Raw genomic sequence first — 18,226 nt, 5'->3', positions numbered from 1 at the left:
GAGTGGTAGACTTTTTTGGGGAAGCTGTTGAACACCTGCTGCCCATTAGAGTGCAAAGCCCGAAATAAATGGGGTTACGATGCGATAAGCCCTTCCATCCATGAATCAAAGCTACTCCGACATAAATGTGACAGAGTTAGCTCATCTCGCCTAACCTAAGCAGAGAAGCGTTTCAATACTGTACGAAGTGCCATCTTTGCAAAATCCAACCGCCTCCATTTATACTCTTTCAGCATTTATCTTAGATAAAAGCAACCATGACGAAGTCGATATCAACAACCTCAGCCGCAGAGGAACAATCGCATGAAGTGGTTTACAAATCATGGGATCTTCTCATCTATGAGATCTGGGTTCTCGGAATCGTCAGCACCTGGGCTTGGGGATGCAGCACGACCAAATATCTCCTCCCGCAGTTTCGCTCCAACGTTGGCAAAAACCACCTCGACATTGGCAGCGGGACTGGTTATTATCTTCGAAAAGGAGGCATATCACCATCTACGAAGCTGACTCTTCTCGACCTTGAACGGCCAGCACTCGATGTCGGCCTGAAACGGTCGGGTAGGCCCGATGCGAGAGGAATACTAGCTGATATCTTGAAGCCGCTTCCTGTCCAAGACAAGTTCGACTCAATCTCCATGTACTACTTGCTCCACTGCATCCCTGCAACTGTACAGCAGAAGTGCAACATCTTTTCACACATCAAGGACAACATGACTGCCGACGGTGTCATCCATGGAGCCAACGTGTTGGGAAAGGGCGTTCGAAAGGATAACCGCTTCGCAGCGTATGTGCGGCGCTGTGTTCTAAAAGCTGGGATCTTCCATAACTTGGAAGATAACGCCTACGACTTTGAGCATGCTTTGAGGCAAAATTTTGAAGACGTCCAGACGTGGGTGGTTGGATCTGTCTTCATGTTTAGGGCGGCCAAGCCCAAGCTGTGATGAATTCAGGTATCTCGCGAGTCTAGCTCTGAGCCGTTGACACCGGTAGCTGCGGCTGAAAAAAAAGCAAGGAGACGCCCATCTTGGCGTGGTGGTTGGAGGAAGTATATAAAGGAGCCTAAATTTCCCGTATAGTGGGAAAAGGACGTTATATCAATGCAATCATGATTTAAGACCTTGATTCACTATGTTTCTCCGATGTTGAAGTAACCTTGAGTTATCAGTAGTAGTATATGCGTTCTAACCAATTTGTAATATTTCTTCGGACTCTAATTCAGGAGATGTGGTTAAAACCCGTAAGCCCCGAGCCGATGTAGGAGTTCGGTGCAAGCAATTTGACGTTTCCATACGGAGTGTATACTAGTTGAGCTTCCCCTGAGCTGGTTCAAATATATTTACCCACATTGTTGTGTTTCGAAAAGCCCCTCACACATACTATCTATATGAGGTACAAAGGGAAAGAATGCTTACTCACAACTTAGAGCTACACTGGCAGCGTCTCTCGCTCGCCTTGCCGCAGTCTCCAGCAACGACGGCCTTCACCATTTTATATGGCATTATTGCTCTCCTTTTGTTGCACTTCCTACGGAATTTCCTCCAGCCCAGCCTTGTCAGCATCCCAGGTCCATTTGCAGCAAAATTCTCGGATCTTTGGCGCCTATACAAAGTCTGGCAATGGAGATTCAAGGAGGACCTCCCTTCGTTGCACAAGAAATACAACTCCTCTATTATTCGCATTGGACCAAAGATGGTTAGCTGCTCAGATCCACAAGCCGTGGAGCTCATATATGGCTATCAAACTGAATTTAAGAAGGTGAGAGTAGTCCAGCCGCAACATACTCTTTACTGCTGCAATACTGATGAGAATATGGGCCAAGTCCGACATGGTCAAGGCAATGGCGCCGGTATACAAGGGGAAAAAACAGCCCACAATGTTTGCTGCAGCAGATAACAAGACGCATGCTCGAATTAGGAAGCCCGTCGCCAGAGCATACGCCATGACAAGTGTCATACAGGTAAATTGTGATAGCGTTAATTTTTAAAAGATATTACTGCCCAATTCCCACTAGCAGTAACATATACCTGCATGATGTTCAAAACGTCTTCCAATTGCGTTGAGTTTCTAATATGGAAGTAATCATAGTTTGAACCCTTCGTGGACGAGAATATTAAGCTGTTCTATACCAAGATGGATGAACTGTTTATCCAACCAAAGAAGCCATGCGACATTCACAACTGGGTACAATATTGTGGGTGTTTCCATTATATATCGTTCATACCTTGGAAAGCTAATGCCAGGTCAAGTCGCGTTTGACGCTGTCTTAGAGATGACAATGAGTAGCAATTTAGGATTCATGAAAGCGGGCGGAGACGTTGACGGCGTTCTGAAGCAGCTGCAAAAGGATTTGGATTACCGGGGTATTGTAAGTTCATCAAGGGCCATGGTTGACGCGTTGCTAACCATACAGTAGGCCCTGGCAATGCCCATTATTGACCGGATCTGGCGACTGAACCCAATCAGCAAATTCTTCAAGCCAAAACAATCTGGGCACTTTGCCATGAGGTGTAAGCGTATCTTGGAAGACCGGATTGAGGAAGAAAAGTCCCATTCAGGAGCCATCCGACAGGACAGGCCACACGATTTTGCTCACCGTTTCTTGGAGGCGCAGAGAAAAGACCCTAGCATTTCGGATGGGCAGTTGATAGGCTATATGCAAGCGAACCTCATCGCTGGCAGCGACACGACAGCCGTTGTTATGCGGACGGCAATATACTACTCGCTCAAGAACCCATGGATATACAAGCGGATCGTCGACGAGTTAGACACGAAGCATAACGGCGTACTTCCCATTCCTTTCCGGGTAGCCCGATTTGAATTGCCGTTCTGTGGCGCTGTTGTCAGGGAATCCCTCCGCAAACACTTTGCCTTTATTGGAATGATGGAACGTGAGACCCCGCAGCCCGGAGTACAGCTGCCTGATGGCCACTGGCTAGCAGGTGGAATTGTTATAGGTATGCATGGCGATCTAATTGGGAGAGATAAGGGAATATTCGGTGAAAATGCAGATGAATTCAACCCGCTTCGTTGGCTGCCTGCCCCTGGCGAGCAGGATGCACAGTACCAGGCGCGCCTGAATGTAATGAACGCTCACGATTTGGCATTTGGGCATGGTCCCAGGGGCTGCATTGGAAAACACGTTGCCGAAATGGAAATCTACAAATTCATCCCCACATTCTTTTCCCTTGTCAAGGTTAGAATTCGCCCAAAGCTCTGCTCGTCTAATTTGGACTATGTCTCGTAGCTAACTTTCCTGGCAGCCTCAACTAGTGCATCCCGAAGAGCCCTGGAAGTTGAGACAGCTCTTCGTCTTCAAGCAGTCGGGAATGGACATGATGTTGGACTGGAGAGCAGGCAGGGGTCTCCACAGCCTTGGTGTCCGTGGCATATAAAAGGATTCCAATATAGCTACGTGAAAAGAAACTTTCCGAGATAGCATTTTTTTTTTTCACTTTCTATTCTTTTGCACCAGCAATCCTTTGCAACGCCAGTTATGACATGGTCGTCTTATATCACCTGCTGCCAGTGCTGTAAACCTGCCCTTTATCAAGCCTGATATAGATCGCAAGACATATAAACGCTATATTTAGCCCCGCTTAATAAGCTACTTAGCGTAGATCCGCCGACCCACAGGCACAAAGTTAGCTATATTAGTTTCTTTTTCTGGTAAAGACTTTCTTCTCCTCGTGGAATCCTCCGCACAACTTACACTATTTCTAGGTTGAGAGCGGACTTTGTAGCAGTGAACGGTCGGGCCCCATACCCCATAGTCCAGTGAGATATGGACCCTATCCTAGAGTTAACGTTAACTTGACCGCTCTTGAACTGCACTACGAACATTCTGTTCCATCGGGTTGGATGATGCCCAATCACACCTTACACAGCTTCTCGGAACCGCCTCGGGTTATTAACATGAAACTTAAGCCCGAAACAACAGGGTCAAGCAGCCTTCTCCGAGCCTGTTACATCTCCCCCCAGCCCCAACATCTGGATCACGATGTGCACTTTTCAAGCAGTTATTATCGCTAGCACGAGGTCTGATCTCGAAACAGGGATTGCCAATTTGACCTTGCTGGATGGAAAGCCTTATGATATCATGGTATCCCTCGAAATAACTCGATCCACTGTGGCAATGCTCAGGCTGGAACATTGAAAATTTAGATCGCAATTGGCTGGCTGATAGGAATGTGACTGATGTTGATCGAATGTTTACATTCGCTGTTTAACTAGTTTTCTTGGCTTCTTTTATCAAGAACGGTTAATTATACAGGCATTTGAGATTTAATACCTTGTGGACCGACATATAATTAAAGAACGAAGTTGGGAAATTTGGGTGCCGGCCGACGGTGGTGTAATGGACATATGAGGAGGCGCTGCTTTGGTTCTGTGATAATTCGGATTCTATAAATTAACTTATTTAACTTGCCTAATTCATTCCCAATCTACCTTTACTATAACTGTTGAAGATGAAGCTCCTATCTGCAACAGGGCTGCTTGTTGCACTCGTTATATGTTTTGCTTCTACCACACCCGAAAGTTGTGCAGAGTATATTTATCTGCCTAGAAACTACGGAGTACATGGGATCCATACTAATTTGACCGTGTCATTAGACTCAAAGCAGGATAGAGTCCAAGGTATGGGCGGTGTTTGGTTACTACCAACTGGCAAGAGATGGTTGATATATACCTTTCTCCGGTTCTTCGTCTTATACAGCCATGAAACCAATGACGATTCACATAAACCGTTGAGAACTATGAATTAGACGTTGAAGATATATTAGAAACCCACATTTCTTCTAGTTAGCCTGATTGTACTAGAAAATTATATTAATTCGTTAGTTAATGGTTGCAATTGCGTATCTAGCATGCCAACGATTACTCAATACTTTCTCGTTAAACGGCTGAAATCAAGGCTTATTCCGAGGAAATCATCTCAGCATCACAGGCTAGTTATCTGCTGCATATGCAAACGCCGAGTGCACTAGTTAGTTAAGCCTTTGAAAAAGAAATAAAAGGCGGACTCCGTAAAGGCTTCGCGAATATAAAAAGCTTCTTTATACACTAGTTTAGTTCCTAGCTGGGCACCTCCATACTGCCAGCCTTGTATCCACGAAGCTGTTTATGGCAAGGGAATCACATCGGTTTTAAGAAGAGCCCTTCTAGATAAGATTTCAGTCTCACTTCTCGAAATGTAAGAAGGCCATTGCTGGAATCAGCATACCAGTTGGGATGAGAATAATACGATGTTTCATTTTATAGTTGCTCTAGTGGTTGGTTAGTAGTCTATCTTTAGCAACAGTTTACTCCAACTCCGCGCATCTCAACTTGATTTCGAATTGAGAGCAGACTTCGTATCAATGAACGGCTAGTTGGTGAGTCGCTGCTAATCACCACTCTATTCGGCCAGATTAGAATTTAACAAGTCTATCAATACTCGTATATGGTTGGATGCTGTGGCTATCATCGTAGCTACGACGATGACTGCATTTACTTTGCGCGGCACTAGGCAGCATATACGGGCATGGGCCGTATACTGACAAGGTTCTCGAGGACCATGTGGAGGGATTGGTCTAGATGCCCTCCAGGCCGTAGTTTGATGAGTGGCTTGAAGGAAAATCTACCCGAGCGGCATAAGTTATTGGACGAGATTTGTTCCTGCGGGCGAGATCCGAATACGCATGGTACCCCAGAGTCGCTGACGGCGTCTCCCCAAGATCGTAATACTCACTGATCAACGTCCCACTAGCACGCATTGAGCTCGGTATGGGCATGATAATCATCATCGAGGTGCTACAGGGGTTCTGGATACCCGGCGTTGATGTGCATTTTCCATGTTGGTAGTGGTCAGGGGGTAGCGAAGGCCGCCCACCCCCGAGTGGGTAGTTCATCGTGAGGGCCGTGAAGTCCCGGGAAGAGGGATTATAATGCAGCAAATGCACGTGGAAAGCGCCCAAGGCCAGGATGTCAAAGGATGATACCCTGGAAAGCCCAGAGCTGAGGGGGCGGCTGAAAAGGAAGCGCCGAAGATAGGGGGGAATTTGTTCCTCCACTAGCAAACCGTCCGAGACTGGCACCAACTGTTAGCTAAACCCCTGGTCCCAAGGAGCTTTACGTACGCTGATGCAGGTTAATATACATCGTGGCAAGTATTAAGCCCATGGGTGATCGATAGATTGCTTTGCATACCTGCGTGCATAGTAGCATTGCATCACTTCCCGCAAAATCCGTACTTCTTACGGTCCTCTCCCCCATTCCATATCTATCCACTCCATTCCATCAATATATTGATCCCTCTGCATGTCAAGGCCAACTCATATTTCACAAAATTATTCATAAATATTTCACAAAAGATACTCACGATAATAATGGGAGACAGTGATGATGCCCCCTACCACCAGGCCAAGCCGTTAGCCCTAGGCGTTCCACAGCTAAGCTGTGCACTGTGTCGTGACCGCAAGCTAAAGTGCGACAAACTCGACCCATGCACCAACTGCACATCCTCAGGCGCCGTCTGTGTTCCCATCCATCGCCCACGGCTGCCCCGAGGGCGCCATGCCCGTCGGACTCGCCCGAAGACAGCGTCAACGGCACCACCGCCAACGAATGAAACCGGTACCGCGGCTCCCACTGCGGCTGCCAGCAGCGATTTGACCGCACGAGTTCATCGGCTTGAGAGCCTTGTTCGACGGGGAGAAGCTGCTAACGCCAGCAAGGCTGGTATCGACTGCGATGCTGCCAATACCAATACCAAAACCAACCCCAATACCAACACGGTAGACCATGATCTCAGTCATCGTATCCGCAGACTCGAAAGCCTCGTACAAGGAATCTCAAGCACCACAGGTCCTGCGCCGGAAACATGCAGTCTTCAAGATCAGACGAGTGCGGCCGAGCCGTTGTCGTCTTCCACGGTAAGGGAGCACTTCCACAAAAAGCGTGAGATAGCCAACGAGCCTATGATGAGCACAAGACATTTAACGTGGTCCAAACTGGTGCAGATAGTACGGTCGGTCGAGGATTCGGACTTGATGCAGGTTGATGCACCGATATTCCCAAGTCCTACCAGATGGAGCCCCGAGTTTTCTGCATGGGCTGACTTGATAGACGACGAGGTAAGAGTTGCCATATCTAAATCAATAGAAGACTTATTGGTGTTATTAGTGTGGTGTGAACGTGTGAATCGTTTGCTAAGGTCTTCTTTAGACCCATGAGCCCGTCGACAAGGATAGGCCCAGTGACGTGGTGAAAAGTGACATCAGTGCTCTAGGCTTGCTAGGATCCCACCATTCGCTCTCCGCCAGTCCCCTAGGACCTTTCTACCGCGATAAAGTAGTTGGCAGCCAACTGTGCCAAGTATACCTCCAGAACGTTGATCCTATCATCAAGATTCTGCATCGCCCGTGTCTCCGCAGGTGGATGATCGATGGAGAGAGATATTTGGGATATGATGAAGATCACACTTCGGTCAGAGCCTTAGAGTCTGCGGTATATTATGCAGCTGCCAACACCATGACAGAAAGCCAGTGTCAAGCATCTTTTCATGCTAGCAAGTCTAGCATAGTAGCAGCCCATCGCAAGCGGTGCGAGGGCGCTATTGAGAGCGCTAGTCTGTTGACGACGCGAGATATGATTGTTCTTCAGGCCTTTGTTCTATACCTTGTAAGTGTGGTTTCCAATTATGTATACGGAGAATAAAAGAGAACCCGCTTTTCACCATGCTGGAAGAATTCAACCACTAACGAACCACGTATGTAGATAGCAAGGAGATCAGAAGAAAAGGGGACCGCTGTTTGGACTCTGGTAGCTCTCGCTGTCAGGCTCACAAAGGCTATGGGCGTTAACCAGGAGCCTGGTGAGGCAGTCAAAAATGGAGAGACCTTCTTCCATCAGCAGATGCGGCTGCGGCTGTGGCTCACTGTCTGTTTGATGGATCTGCAAACCTCCTTTGCGGAATCATCTGAACCGCTAATCAGCCATAGAGACGTTGCGACTGCTGTGGCCCATGTACGACACATCAACGACTATGACTTTGACGTGGATACCGCACAGCCAGTTGCCGACCGTGAAGAGCTCACCGAGACGACGTTTGCGCTTGTTACATACCGAGTGCAGATTGCTGGCCGACTACTCAACTTCGCTACACCAGATTGGAGTAGTCCTAGCCCATGCAACAACGACATAGGCAGCGACACGTCTTCTTCATCTTTCACGACCTTGCTCGACCCAGGAGAAAGACAACGACAGGCCCGCCATTTCCAACAAGAAGCACTTGGGTTACTTCATTTTTGTGACCCGGAATCGTCCCCATACGCCTGGTTTACCTGGCATAGCACCCAGTGTCTCGTATCGGCAATACGGCTCTCTGAACTGCTTCCCTTCCAGTATAGCCGCCTAGGAAGCCACATGCCATCGTCGCCGCAGCGTCAAGGAGGTGACACCGATCTGCTGCGGCGAACCCTCCAGAGCCTCGAAAAAGCACAGCTTATACACTCAGACCCCCGTGGCGAAGGGTTCCGCTGGTATATAACCACTCCATGGCTCGCACTTTCAATTGCAATTTCTGAGTGCAACAACTGCACAGACACATCTTTGGTTCGCCGGGCCTGGCCGATTATTGAGGCTTCATTCCAGCAATATGAGAGCTTTGCTTTAATGCAAAAAGAGCAACTGCCACAAACCCCACTTGTGAAGCTGATGAACCGGACGCGCGAGAAGCAATTGGCATTGTCTCAAGACCGGAACAACATGGATGAGAGCCGGAGCGCCAATAGAGCCGCTGGTACATCCAAGTCTCTGCTACCACCAATGCCGACTCCGGTCAGTTGCGTCGCGGAGGCGACGCCAGTCGACCCGTCATTAATAGAAAATTCTTCCATCATGGCGCCCGAGAGGTCCTATCCCACTTCGACGCAGCCATTTGTGCAACAAGCCTGGAATCCAGCGTCGTTTTCAACGGAGTTTATGCCTGCCCTAGATACCACGCTTCCCACTCCAGACATGTATCATCCGCTTTCATCTTCATCCTCGGATCTATTTGAACCATCGTGGATGACGACCGACATCATGGGCCTATACTCCACAAGGAAGACGACACAATTAGCAACCGATTAGGGAGCATAGGACATATTTTCAGTGATTGTCTATTCATACCTGCATAGGAGAGTTTTGGGCTAGGAATATGATTTATTCGGCATAGGTTTGGTCGGTTATGATATTAACGAAATGATACAGGACGTATTAGGTGATATGTCAAGCTTAGGCGTTGCTTATTTTGAGTATAAACAGCCACTAACTAGAGCTGTTCTCCTCGCGGGAGTAAAGGGTTGGGTTCCTTTAGGATTTTAGCGTTTCTGGCGGCCATATCAGTATCCCAGGACGTGTTTTTAACAGGAGGGTTCTAATCATCGCTTTACTTCTAGATCAGGGTGCGGGCGGTCCTATTCTATTCGATTCGGGTATAAGCGAGGGTTAGTGTCACTGTCGACCGTTCCATGCCTTGTCTTGCTGGTTTCCCGTCGATCCTCTGCTGCAAGAGAATAACATTCTCAAATCCAACCCTACTGCGTAGGGGTGTGTTGCAGCTAAAGGCTATCAGACCCAGTGATTCGATCACTGAGATGGAGCCGGATGCAGTTTTATAACAAGCTGACAATTGTCTATGTATAGAGCAGTTGTTTTCCTATCAGTTAGTAGATCGAAAATTAAGAGTCATTGCCCTTTAAATAGATTTTTAACAAGTAGCCTTCCCTGTCATACATTGCAACTGGCCGAACGACTAAGATATATATTGATGCAGGCTTAATGAAGCAAAAATGTTGTGTAGTCTCCGTTACCGTGTGAGGCAGAACGGACACAAACTATGCCCTCGTTTACAGAGAAGTATGGCATCGCTCATAGTTATGCCTATTAAGTTGAAATCTGGTTCGGTTGAGTCGCCTTTAGTCGCCTCTTTTCAGCAATATCCTGCCACTCCGCCATGGGTCTATGCAGCACATAAAAGCGCGATCTTGACCTCCTGACGGCATCTTGACATCGCCTAATAGAGCCGTCGTAATAGGCGGCCACAGCCTTCTCCAAGTCGGAGTTACTGGTGACTGCCGCCGTAAACTCAACACTATCCACAAGTGCATGATTGCCCCCTTCGCCGCCAAAAATGGGCATTGCATGCCACGAGTCCCCCACAAAAACAACCCCTTGTTGAGCACCCCGTCGAGCATCCTCTGATGTCATGTATACACAGCGGCTGATCCAATGGAATACAGAGTGTTGTTTAATGGTCTCAGGGTTGATGAAGCGTGACCAAGGTTCTGCAAGCTTACGCGATGCTAGCTCGTCCAATAGTGCCTGTGGAAGTTGACTTGTCTGCGCCTGAGTCCTGCCTGTCTGGGAAAACAGAGGATCATTGTTGCCACGGGCAGGCCGCGAGTATGACCAATCAAGGTGTACCTGTGTCTTGGTGATGTTGCAAATGGTTATGGGCGTGTTAAAGCCATCACCAACGCCGGCTAGGATATTGGAATCACCACTAATAGGCTTGACGAAGCGGTCAAAATCTTCGCGTGACAGCTGAAACTCACCGTGGTATACCACCACGGGAACTACTTCTGGGACAATATGTGGAAATAGTTGTGATCGCACTGCCGGCCTAATGTGAGCAACAGCAAAGTGGTTTGCGCGTTCATAGGTATATTGAATCATACATACCAGCTGAATACACACCGTCAGCAGCAACGATAAGAGAGCCTTGGTACTGGGATCCATTCTCGAAGACGGCCTTCACGTTGCCGACTGTCCCAGTAACACTCTTGAGCTTGTGCCCATATCTCACATCTAGCTCGAGATCACCACAGTCGCTAATCCACGATCGCAGGGCATTGCGGTTGGCCCGCATAACTGCCGGTCGCGCGGAGGCTTCAGGCGCAACCAGTACGTTTCCGGTACTATTATCGCGCATGGCGAGGTCAACCCAGCCACTGCCACCGACATGGCGGTCCGGTGCAACAGCTTTGATCATTGTCCGGAGGGATAGCCCACCGAGAGCCTCGAGCAATGGCGTATAGCCCCAGTCGTGCAGTGAAATAGCGAAACCCTGGCTGCGGTCTGGCGTGGAAGATTCGAAGACTATGTTAGGAATTCCATGGTTTGTGAGCAGCCGCCCAGTGGCAAGTCCGGAGAGACCAGCTCCTATGATAAGGATAGGACTGCTATTCGTCGATTTCATCTTCGTCTAATATGGCGAAAACTATTGTATACTGTGTAAATCGAGTAGGCAAGTGACGTTTGGGGGAGACATTGTATAAGTTCAACCTCGGGCAACCCATATCTCTGGATGCATAAAACACAAGCCAGGCCCCGGGTTTTGTGCAACTGTCATGTACGGGACCGACCCTGACAATCGGTACAAGCCCAAGTATCAAGTACGGGTAGGCTTCAGAAACCGTGTCCAGCTCTATTAAAAGCCGAACGTGACCGCTAACTAAGGACGGATGCCGACTGTAGGCTGGTAGTAGGATACCTTCAAGGAATAGAAAGTAACGGGTCGCCCTGAACAACCTTCCAAGGATTGTGCATCTCTTCTTCCACTAGATGCCAACTTTATATCAACAACTAGACACTCTATGATCATAATAATAGATCAATATAATGATGCTGTACTCAGGCAATTCTGCATAAGCCGCGCAGAAACCGTATATTGTAAGAATAATATGACTATCGCGGCAGTCTGGAGAGACTGAGGCATTAGTAGGCAAAGCTTCCGTAGTCAATGCAATAGATGTTGTATGAACGTTGATAGAAAGCAGAAGTTGACGTTGAAATTGGTTGCAGATGAAGCCAAAAGTGTGGACCGAGGCTTGCTGACTCATCTCCTCTCGGCTTATTATTAATACGAGCCGACTCGGAATGACGGATAATCATTGTTCCTCCATGCCTAATCCGGCAACGCGATATCACTGTTCTTCTGCCTGGATAAACTACACAATCGCACAACTCGGCAGCATACTACATACCCCGGGGCCAGCTACAGCCTAACGACCACCGCCAAGCTGACAACAAGCAGACATGCTCGCGCAACGGAACTCCATCGCTAGGGAGCACTGGTAAAGGACGGTACTTTTAGAGGGAGAGAATAGCCTACCTCGGCCATGGAGGCTTATACTAGCGCAATATCGCATCCTATTGCCATTGCTCCAGCGCCGGCAAGAGTTCCCTCTACTGAGCCTGACAATGGCCAGGACCCCGATTCGACCACAAAGCGTTTTAATTGTCAAACTTGCGTGCGCAAAAAGGTCAAATGCGATAAGGCTGTGCCGGTATGCGCGAGTTGTAGGAAAGGCAGGCTCCAGTGTATCTACCAGACACCACCGCCGCGAAAGCGGAAGCGTACCAATCTTGAAGATGTGCATGAGCGTTTAGCACGATACGAGCGCATTTTGCAGGAGAATGATCTCTTGCCCACAGCTCTTGGATCACCTGCGTCCAGCAACACACGGACACGGGATCCAACGCCAGCTCCAACTGCTAGTCAACTTGCTGCAGCACCTAAAGTTGGCAAACTTCTTTCCACTGATGGCAAATCCCGCTATATTGACAATGTTCTTCTACTTGATGCGGGAGAAGGCGACTTGTGCGAACTGTCTGATTCCGATCAAGATGTCTGCAACGAAGACAACACCAGACCTGGCCAGAGTGGCTCAGCGAATTTAGGCTTCTTAGCGGGAGATACTGTTGCTCAAGCCATGCTTGGAGGCAGCAAGAACCTCATCGAATACCATCCCAGCCATGAGGAAGCCATGAAGCTCTGGGATGCCTACGTGCAAAATGTCGACCCTCTTTGCAAAGTACTTCATGTTCCGACAGTAGCGAAAATGGTCCAAACAGTGTCAAAACAACCCACTATAGCTTCAAAGGGCGATGAATGTCTTCTCTTTGCGATCTATTATTTTGCTGTTTTTTCTATGGCAGATGTTGAATGCATACAGGTGTTCAACAAGACTAGGCATGAGTTGACTTCTAAATATCAGGACGCCGTTCGCCAGGCACTTGCCAATGCGGCGTGGCTAAAGACTACGGCTATGCCTGTACTCCAGGCTTATATCTTGTTCCTCATTGCCATACGTACTCAAGTCGATCCTCAGACATTTTGGATATTGACCGGAATTGCGGTCCGCCTCGCACAACGAATGGGCCTCCATCGTGATGGAGAAAACCTTGGATTGCCTCCTTTCGAGGTTCAAATGCGCCGGCGGCTCTTTTGGCAACTCCTCCCACTTGACGGCTATGCAGGCCAGGTTTCCGGGACAGGCATTTCCATATCTCCAAGTAGCTGGGATACCAAGCAACCGCTGAATATCAATGATGATCAGATTTACCCTGGTATGGCGGAGCAGCCTGAAGAGCAAAGAGGTGCCTCAGAAATGATATTCTGTTTGACAAGGATAGAATTATCTAATTTCTACACTCGAACTGGTGTAAAAATGAAGGATGTTGGCGCTACAATCCAATTTAGAGGGGCAGAAGATATCGAGAGGCTTATAGACGAAGTTGAAGGTCTTATCGAAATGAAGTATCTGCGATACTGTGATATCCTGAATCCCTTGCATATTTTAACCCTCGGAATAGTACGGTCTGCTATTAATGCCGTCCGACTGCGTAACCGGATGCCGCCACTAATAAAACAAACCATCAGCGATTGTCAAAGGAGAGATCTCTGCACTCTTGCACAAAAGATCCTCGATACAGACAGCGCCATCTACGGCAACCCAAACATGAAAAAGTTTCAGTGGCAAATGAAAGCCTTTTTCCTATGGGACGCACTTCTATGTATCCTATTTAGCCTTGCAAAACCGGGGTTCTTTTCTACATCAGAGCTTAAAACTACTTGGAGCAAGATAGAAGAAGTTTATTCAAATCATGAAGAGCTTGTTAAGGGTAAACGCGCCCTGCACTTTACAATCGGTAAAGTGACGTTGAAAGCCTGGCTTGCCAATCCGCCAGGTGATTCTATGCCAGAGCCAGATTTCATAACCACGCTACGCACCCAACTGGCGCCAAAAGTCAGCAGGGCCCAAGAGACCGTCAGCGAACCTGGGAGCAACGATAGTGTTGTGGACGACATACCATCATTTGATGGGCTTTTTGGAAGCGTCGATGGGGCAGACCTAAATCTCAACAATAACTTTAGCCTCAGCTCGTCGGATTGGATGTTTTGGGATCAATTGGGTCTAGGAGCAAATCCAAGTTGATCGGAGGTTTTGGTGGCTCTATATATATTAATAGATGCTGTCTCCTGGGGCCCATCTTCTTTGAGACTAGATGCCTAATCTAAATGATTACTCTCCTATTTAACGCGTGCCGCCGTTTAGTCACGCAGTCCGTTGCTATAAACTCTCGTTGGTAGGATGGTATGACTACTATTTTGGCGCAAGCACAACGTCTTTAAGAAAGATAAAGCTAGCCGCATGAAGAAGCGGGTCACTTCCATTTCGTACTGAACCCTAGACACGAGCTCAATTATTGCTGACTTTTATTGCTGACTTCCAGGATACTAGTGTGATGGCTAACCCGGATTTTGCAGGGGTTTTAACGCCGAAATCATGTACCCTGCAGCTAATTCTGGGTTTTACACAATGCCGCGCAGTAGTCCCACGCAACCAAAACCAGCGATCTATATGAACAACTTTGGATGCTAAATTTGAACTGGATCGCTTGCAGCAAGGCACGCTATTACCCGATAAATTCTTCGAACACATTATTCCCGCTGCGGTTCTGATGGTATTCAGCAGCATTGTACCGTTCAGACGACCATCCTTGTTTGTTTAATACCCATTGATCAAAATGTCTGCGGGTCTAGCGGAATTCGAGACAGTCTTCCCTAAGCTGGTCGAAGATCTCAGAGAGCAATGCTGCGAGGACTACAAGCTCCCCGTCCAAGTTTGGCAATGGTTTGAAAAGGTTTTTAATAACTGAGCCTCAAAGTTTTATGCCAATGCGAACATTCATTTGGTGCTAGGGTAGCTGACAAGGGAATTCAGTCTCTTATGCACAATACTGTCGGTGGAAAATGCAACCGTGGACTTTCAGTAGTCGACACCACACGGCTTCTCCTCGGTCGAGAAATTACCCCCAATGAATACTTGGATACCGCGATACTGGGCTGGATGATTGAGCTACTGCAAGCTATGATGCTTGTTTTGGATGATATTATGGACGCTTCCAAAACTCGACGTGGCAAACCATGCTGGTATCTTGTACCAAACGTCGGCATGGCGGCCGTTAATGACGCACCAATGTTGGAGAGCGCTATATACATACTTCTGAAGAAGTATTTCCGGGACCATCCTGCATACGTGGGTAATTTACCAATAAGATTATATTTTTCCTTACCTACATCTGCTAACCTCCCTTCCTCTGTGTAGGTCGATATGGTTGAATTATTCCATGAGGTAGCGTTCAAGATAGAATTGGGACAGGCATATGATATGCTCACCGCACCAGAAAACCACGTCGATTTGGCGAACTTCAACATGGAGAAGTACACCTTGATAGTCATCTACAAGACAGCATACTACAGCTTCTACCTTCCTGTCGCACTGGCCCTGCTCTATACTGGCAAGGCATCACCCCGGAACCTGAAACAGGCCGAGAGTATCCTCGTGCCGATGGGTAAATATTTTCAAATACAAGATGACTACCTGGATGCCTTTGCCGATTCTTCATTGCTGGGGAAAATTGGCACAGATATTCAGGATAATAAGTGCTCATGGCTTGTGAACCAGGCGTTGAATATGTGCTCAACAGAGCAGAGGAAGGTGTTAGACGAAAACTATGGGCGGAAGAATGAGGAGTGTGAAAAGAAGGTGAAAGCTCTTTACCACGAACTAGGCTTGGAGAAGGTATATCAAGAGTATGAAGAGGCGCAGGTGGCGGACCTCCAGAGGAGAATTGCAGACGTGGATGAGAGTCAGGGGATGCATAAGGGCATTTTTGAGGAGTTCCTCAAGAAAATCTATAAGAGGTCTAAGTAAACTGGGGAGTTGCATATGCAAAATTGCAATCGATGGTTTAGCTATCCCTTCAATTACACGTTCGATTTCATTTACAAGCACATACTTTACATTATGAAACCTATTACTTACTGAAGGTTGCGATTTAATCATGCTAGAACATCTTGATTGGTATGAATACCCAAAAGAAGTTAAATCAAGAATCTACAAGTCAATGGCAGTAGTTAAAGATTTTCTCCTGCTACCCAGCAACTAGAACTAGGTATGTCATGGAGACTACTTTACTACAATACTTGCAAAAATGACGCTCGAACATTAACCCATAGCGATATGCGTTCAACAAAGATATACTCCTCATCAATTGAATTCATAATTAATAGGAATCAAAGCGACTGCGCCGTTGCGATCGTGATGTAGGGCATATCTCTGCCTGCGTCTCCGCAAACCTCCTGTATATCTGTGGCAAGAAGTAGGATGTGATATCAATCTCCCCCTTTTTGACTGCAAATGCAAAGAACGCTTGCAGCCCCCGGCGCGTATCCAGCTCCTTCTCGGTCACCATTCCGTGTACCACATTCATATACGCCCTTGCATCGTCGCCCTGGCCACGGCGCTCTAGGAAGCTAGTCACTGCCTTAATCGCAGCTGCATCAGTCTCTGCATGCTTGCTGACATCGACCTGTAACTTGACGTGCAGAACAGGGTACTTGGGATGGATGTCGAAGTAGAATGTCACTCCACTAATATTGGCATTCGCACCGGCAGCACGTCCATGTGCACTGCCGTTGACGGTGACACTGGGAGGCTCGGATGAGGTTGGGAAATCGGCCTCCAGTCCTTTGAGTCCGTACCACAGCTCCTTTAGCTGGGCTATAGACTTGGGTGATTCTGGCTTACGCCCACCCAAGGTCATGACTGCGGCAATGTGGTCGAAAGAGGTGTTGTTTGTCGTCACATATACCTTGAATCGTGAACTTTCGGCTGAACAACAATCAATAGCTGTCGTGCCGAGCATTGTGAGGTGACGGCCATGAGGGTCCGTCTCAATAAATTCGCGGACGATGTTTAAGCTATCCAAAGATGCATCTTCACCATAGGCATCACGCATAGCCCTTGGAAATATGGTGTTTAGCAGTTCCTTGACTTGCGAAGGTGCCTTCGTCATCAACCCTGCCATGACCTCTACACTATCAGAATCTGGAGCACATTGCAATCCAACAAGCATGGAAGAACCCGCTGCTTGTCGTGCGGCCTCATCTGTCAGATTTGGCCGGATGTGGGCAGCGAACTTCCACGCCAGAGGCAATGACGCTGATGGGATGATCTTGCCCAGGTGCCACAGCATTTCTTTGGCGGCAAACTCGTTCAATGGGTCAGCGGCTGTTCCTGTCAATAGGCCCATTGGTTCAATATAATGTCGAATCAGTGGCTTGCTGCCGCGTCCAGTACCCCATCTCCAGCTATATCCGATTGGGGAGCCGTCACCAATACCAGGGGCAACTCGGCTCCTGAACCGCGGCTCTGCTGATGTTGGCTTGGGCCCGAGGCGGGGAGCGATGACGAACCGATAGAATAGCAGGAGTTCGACTTGACGTGGCTCTGGATACCTTGCCTCATGGATCATTCTGGCGAAATGGCGGCCAGTAGTTTTCCACCAGAACAGGTGGTTCTCATCATCATCGGGTAGGAAGCGAGAAACATTGTTGAAAACTCCGAGCTGATACTCGAAGTTAGATGTTGCCTATGAAATAATCAGCAGAGAGCTTGATATTTGTTAAATTTCATGAATAATATGAAAAATATTAAGGCTTACTTGGATTGAGCCATTGCTAGGAGCTGTGCTGGTACCAATAAGCGCACGCTTGCTGCCATTGACACTTAGGGGTGTCTCGACCGCAGGACCGTTGTCATCGAGGTTGGGATGAGGAGCCATACTGTTGATAACTGCAGCTTCTATTGTAGTTATGTGTGTACCTAACTTGGTATTTACGGAATGGGGACTTCAGCACAAAGGTTAGGGTTGGAGTTGGACCCGGAACCAGAATATAACCGGTAGCCAGTATAATATATCGATAAATTGATAATCACCAGCTTTGGGATGATGGACAGCTACATTGTCTCCCCGCCTATTCGGAGTTTAGCGAGTTGTAATGTATCGGGTTTTGGGAAACGGATTCCCTCGCGACCTAGCTTGCAGACACCCTTCAACCCCTCCCTCAACT

At 47.9% G+C, this 18,226-nt stretch overlaps 7 protein-coding genes across 7 annotated transcripts; 5 read left to right on the top strand and 2 right to left on the bottom strand.

Moving 5' to 3' along the window:
- Window positions 1-257: 257 nt before the first annotated feature.
- GIQ15_04086 (putative VrtF) lies at window positions 258-941 on the top strand (the record flags this gene model as incomplete). Its single annotated transcript, XM_033551503.1, has 1 exon — window positions 258-941. One exon carries the CDS (start codon window positions 258-260, stop codon window positions 939-941), a length of 684 nt encoding a protein of 227 aa, XP_033405233.1.
- A 1,292-nt stretch (window positions 942-2,233) lies between these two features.
- GIQ15_04085 (uncharacterized protein) lies at window positions 2,234-3,244 on the top strand (the record flags this gene model as incomplete). The annotated part of the gene is made up of 2 exons (XM_033551502.1): window positions 2,234-2,365; window positions 2,414-3,244. 2 exons carry the CDS (start codon window positions 2,234-2,236, stop codon window positions 3,242-3,244), a joined length of 963 nt encoding a protein of 320 aa, XP_033405232.1.
- Window positions 3,245-6,365: 3,121 nt separating this feature from the next.
- On the top strand, window positions 6,366-9,111 carry GIQ15_04084 (VrtR2; the record flags this gene model as incomplete). The annotated part of the gene is made up of 3 exons (XM_033551501.1): window positions 6,366-7,112; window positions 7,204-7,659; window positions 7,756-9,111. 3 exons carry the CDS (start codon window positions 6,366-6,368, stop codon window positions 9,109-9,111), a joined length of 2,559 nt encoding a protein of 852 aa, XP_033405231.1.
- A 795-nt stretch (window positions 9,112-9,906) lies between these two features.
- On the bottom strand, window positions 9,907-11,221 carry GIQ15_04083 (uncharacterized protein; the record flags this gene model as incomplete). The annotated part of the gene is made up of 2 exons (XM_033551500.1): window positions 9,907-10,604; window positions 10,705-11,221. The coding sequence occupies 2 exons, from the start codon at window positions 11,219-11,221 to the stop codon at window positions 9,907-9,909; spliced, it is 1,215 nt and encodes a 404-aa protein (XP_033405230.1).
- A 922-nt stretch (window positions 11,222-12,143) lies between these two features.
- GIQ15_04082 (activator of stress protein 1) lies at window positions 12,144-14,243 on the top strand (the record flags this gene model as incomplete). The annotated part of the gene is made up of 1 exon (XM_033551499.1): window positions 12,144-14,243. One exon carries the CDS (start codon window positions 12,144-12,146, stop codon window positions 14,241-14,243), a length of 2,100 nt encoding a protein of 699 aa, XP_033405229.1.
- Window positions 14,244-14,835: 592 nt separating this feature from the next.
- On the top strand, window positions 14,836-16,025 carry GIQ15_04081 (uncharacterized protein; the record flags this gene model as incomplete). Its single annotated transcript, XM_033551498.1, has 3 exons — window positions 14,836-14,942; window positions 15,011-15,347; window positions 15,417-16,025. The coding sequence occupies 3 exons, from the start codon at window positions 14,836-14,838 to the stop codon at window positions 16,023-16,025; spliced, it is 1,053 nt and encodes a 350-aa protein (XP_033405228.1).
- A 352-nt stretch (window positions 16,026-16,377) lies between these two features.
- GIQ15_04080 (putative VrtC) lies at window positions 16,378-17,937 on the bottom strand (the record flags this gene model as incomplete). Its single annotated transcript, XM_033551497.1, has 2 exons — window positions 16,378-17,745; window positions 17,818-17,937. The coding sequence occupies 2 exons, from the start codon at window positions 17,935-17,937 to the stop codon at window positions 16,378-16,380; spliced, it is 1,488 nt and encodes a 495-aa protein (XP_033405227.1).
- Window positions 17,938-18,226: the final 289 nt, after the last annotated feature.

The sequence above is a fragment of the Arthroderma uncinatum genome (genome assembly GCF_011692745.1).
Source record: "Arthroderma uncinatum strain CBS 119779 chromosome Unknown scaffold3, whole genome shotgun sequence".
Lineage (NCBI taxonomy): Eukaryota > Fungi > Ascomycota > Eurotiomycetes > Onygenales > Arthrodermataceae > Arthroderma > Arthroderma uncinatum.
This window is presented reverse-complemented; position numbering and strand designations above follow the sequence as displayed.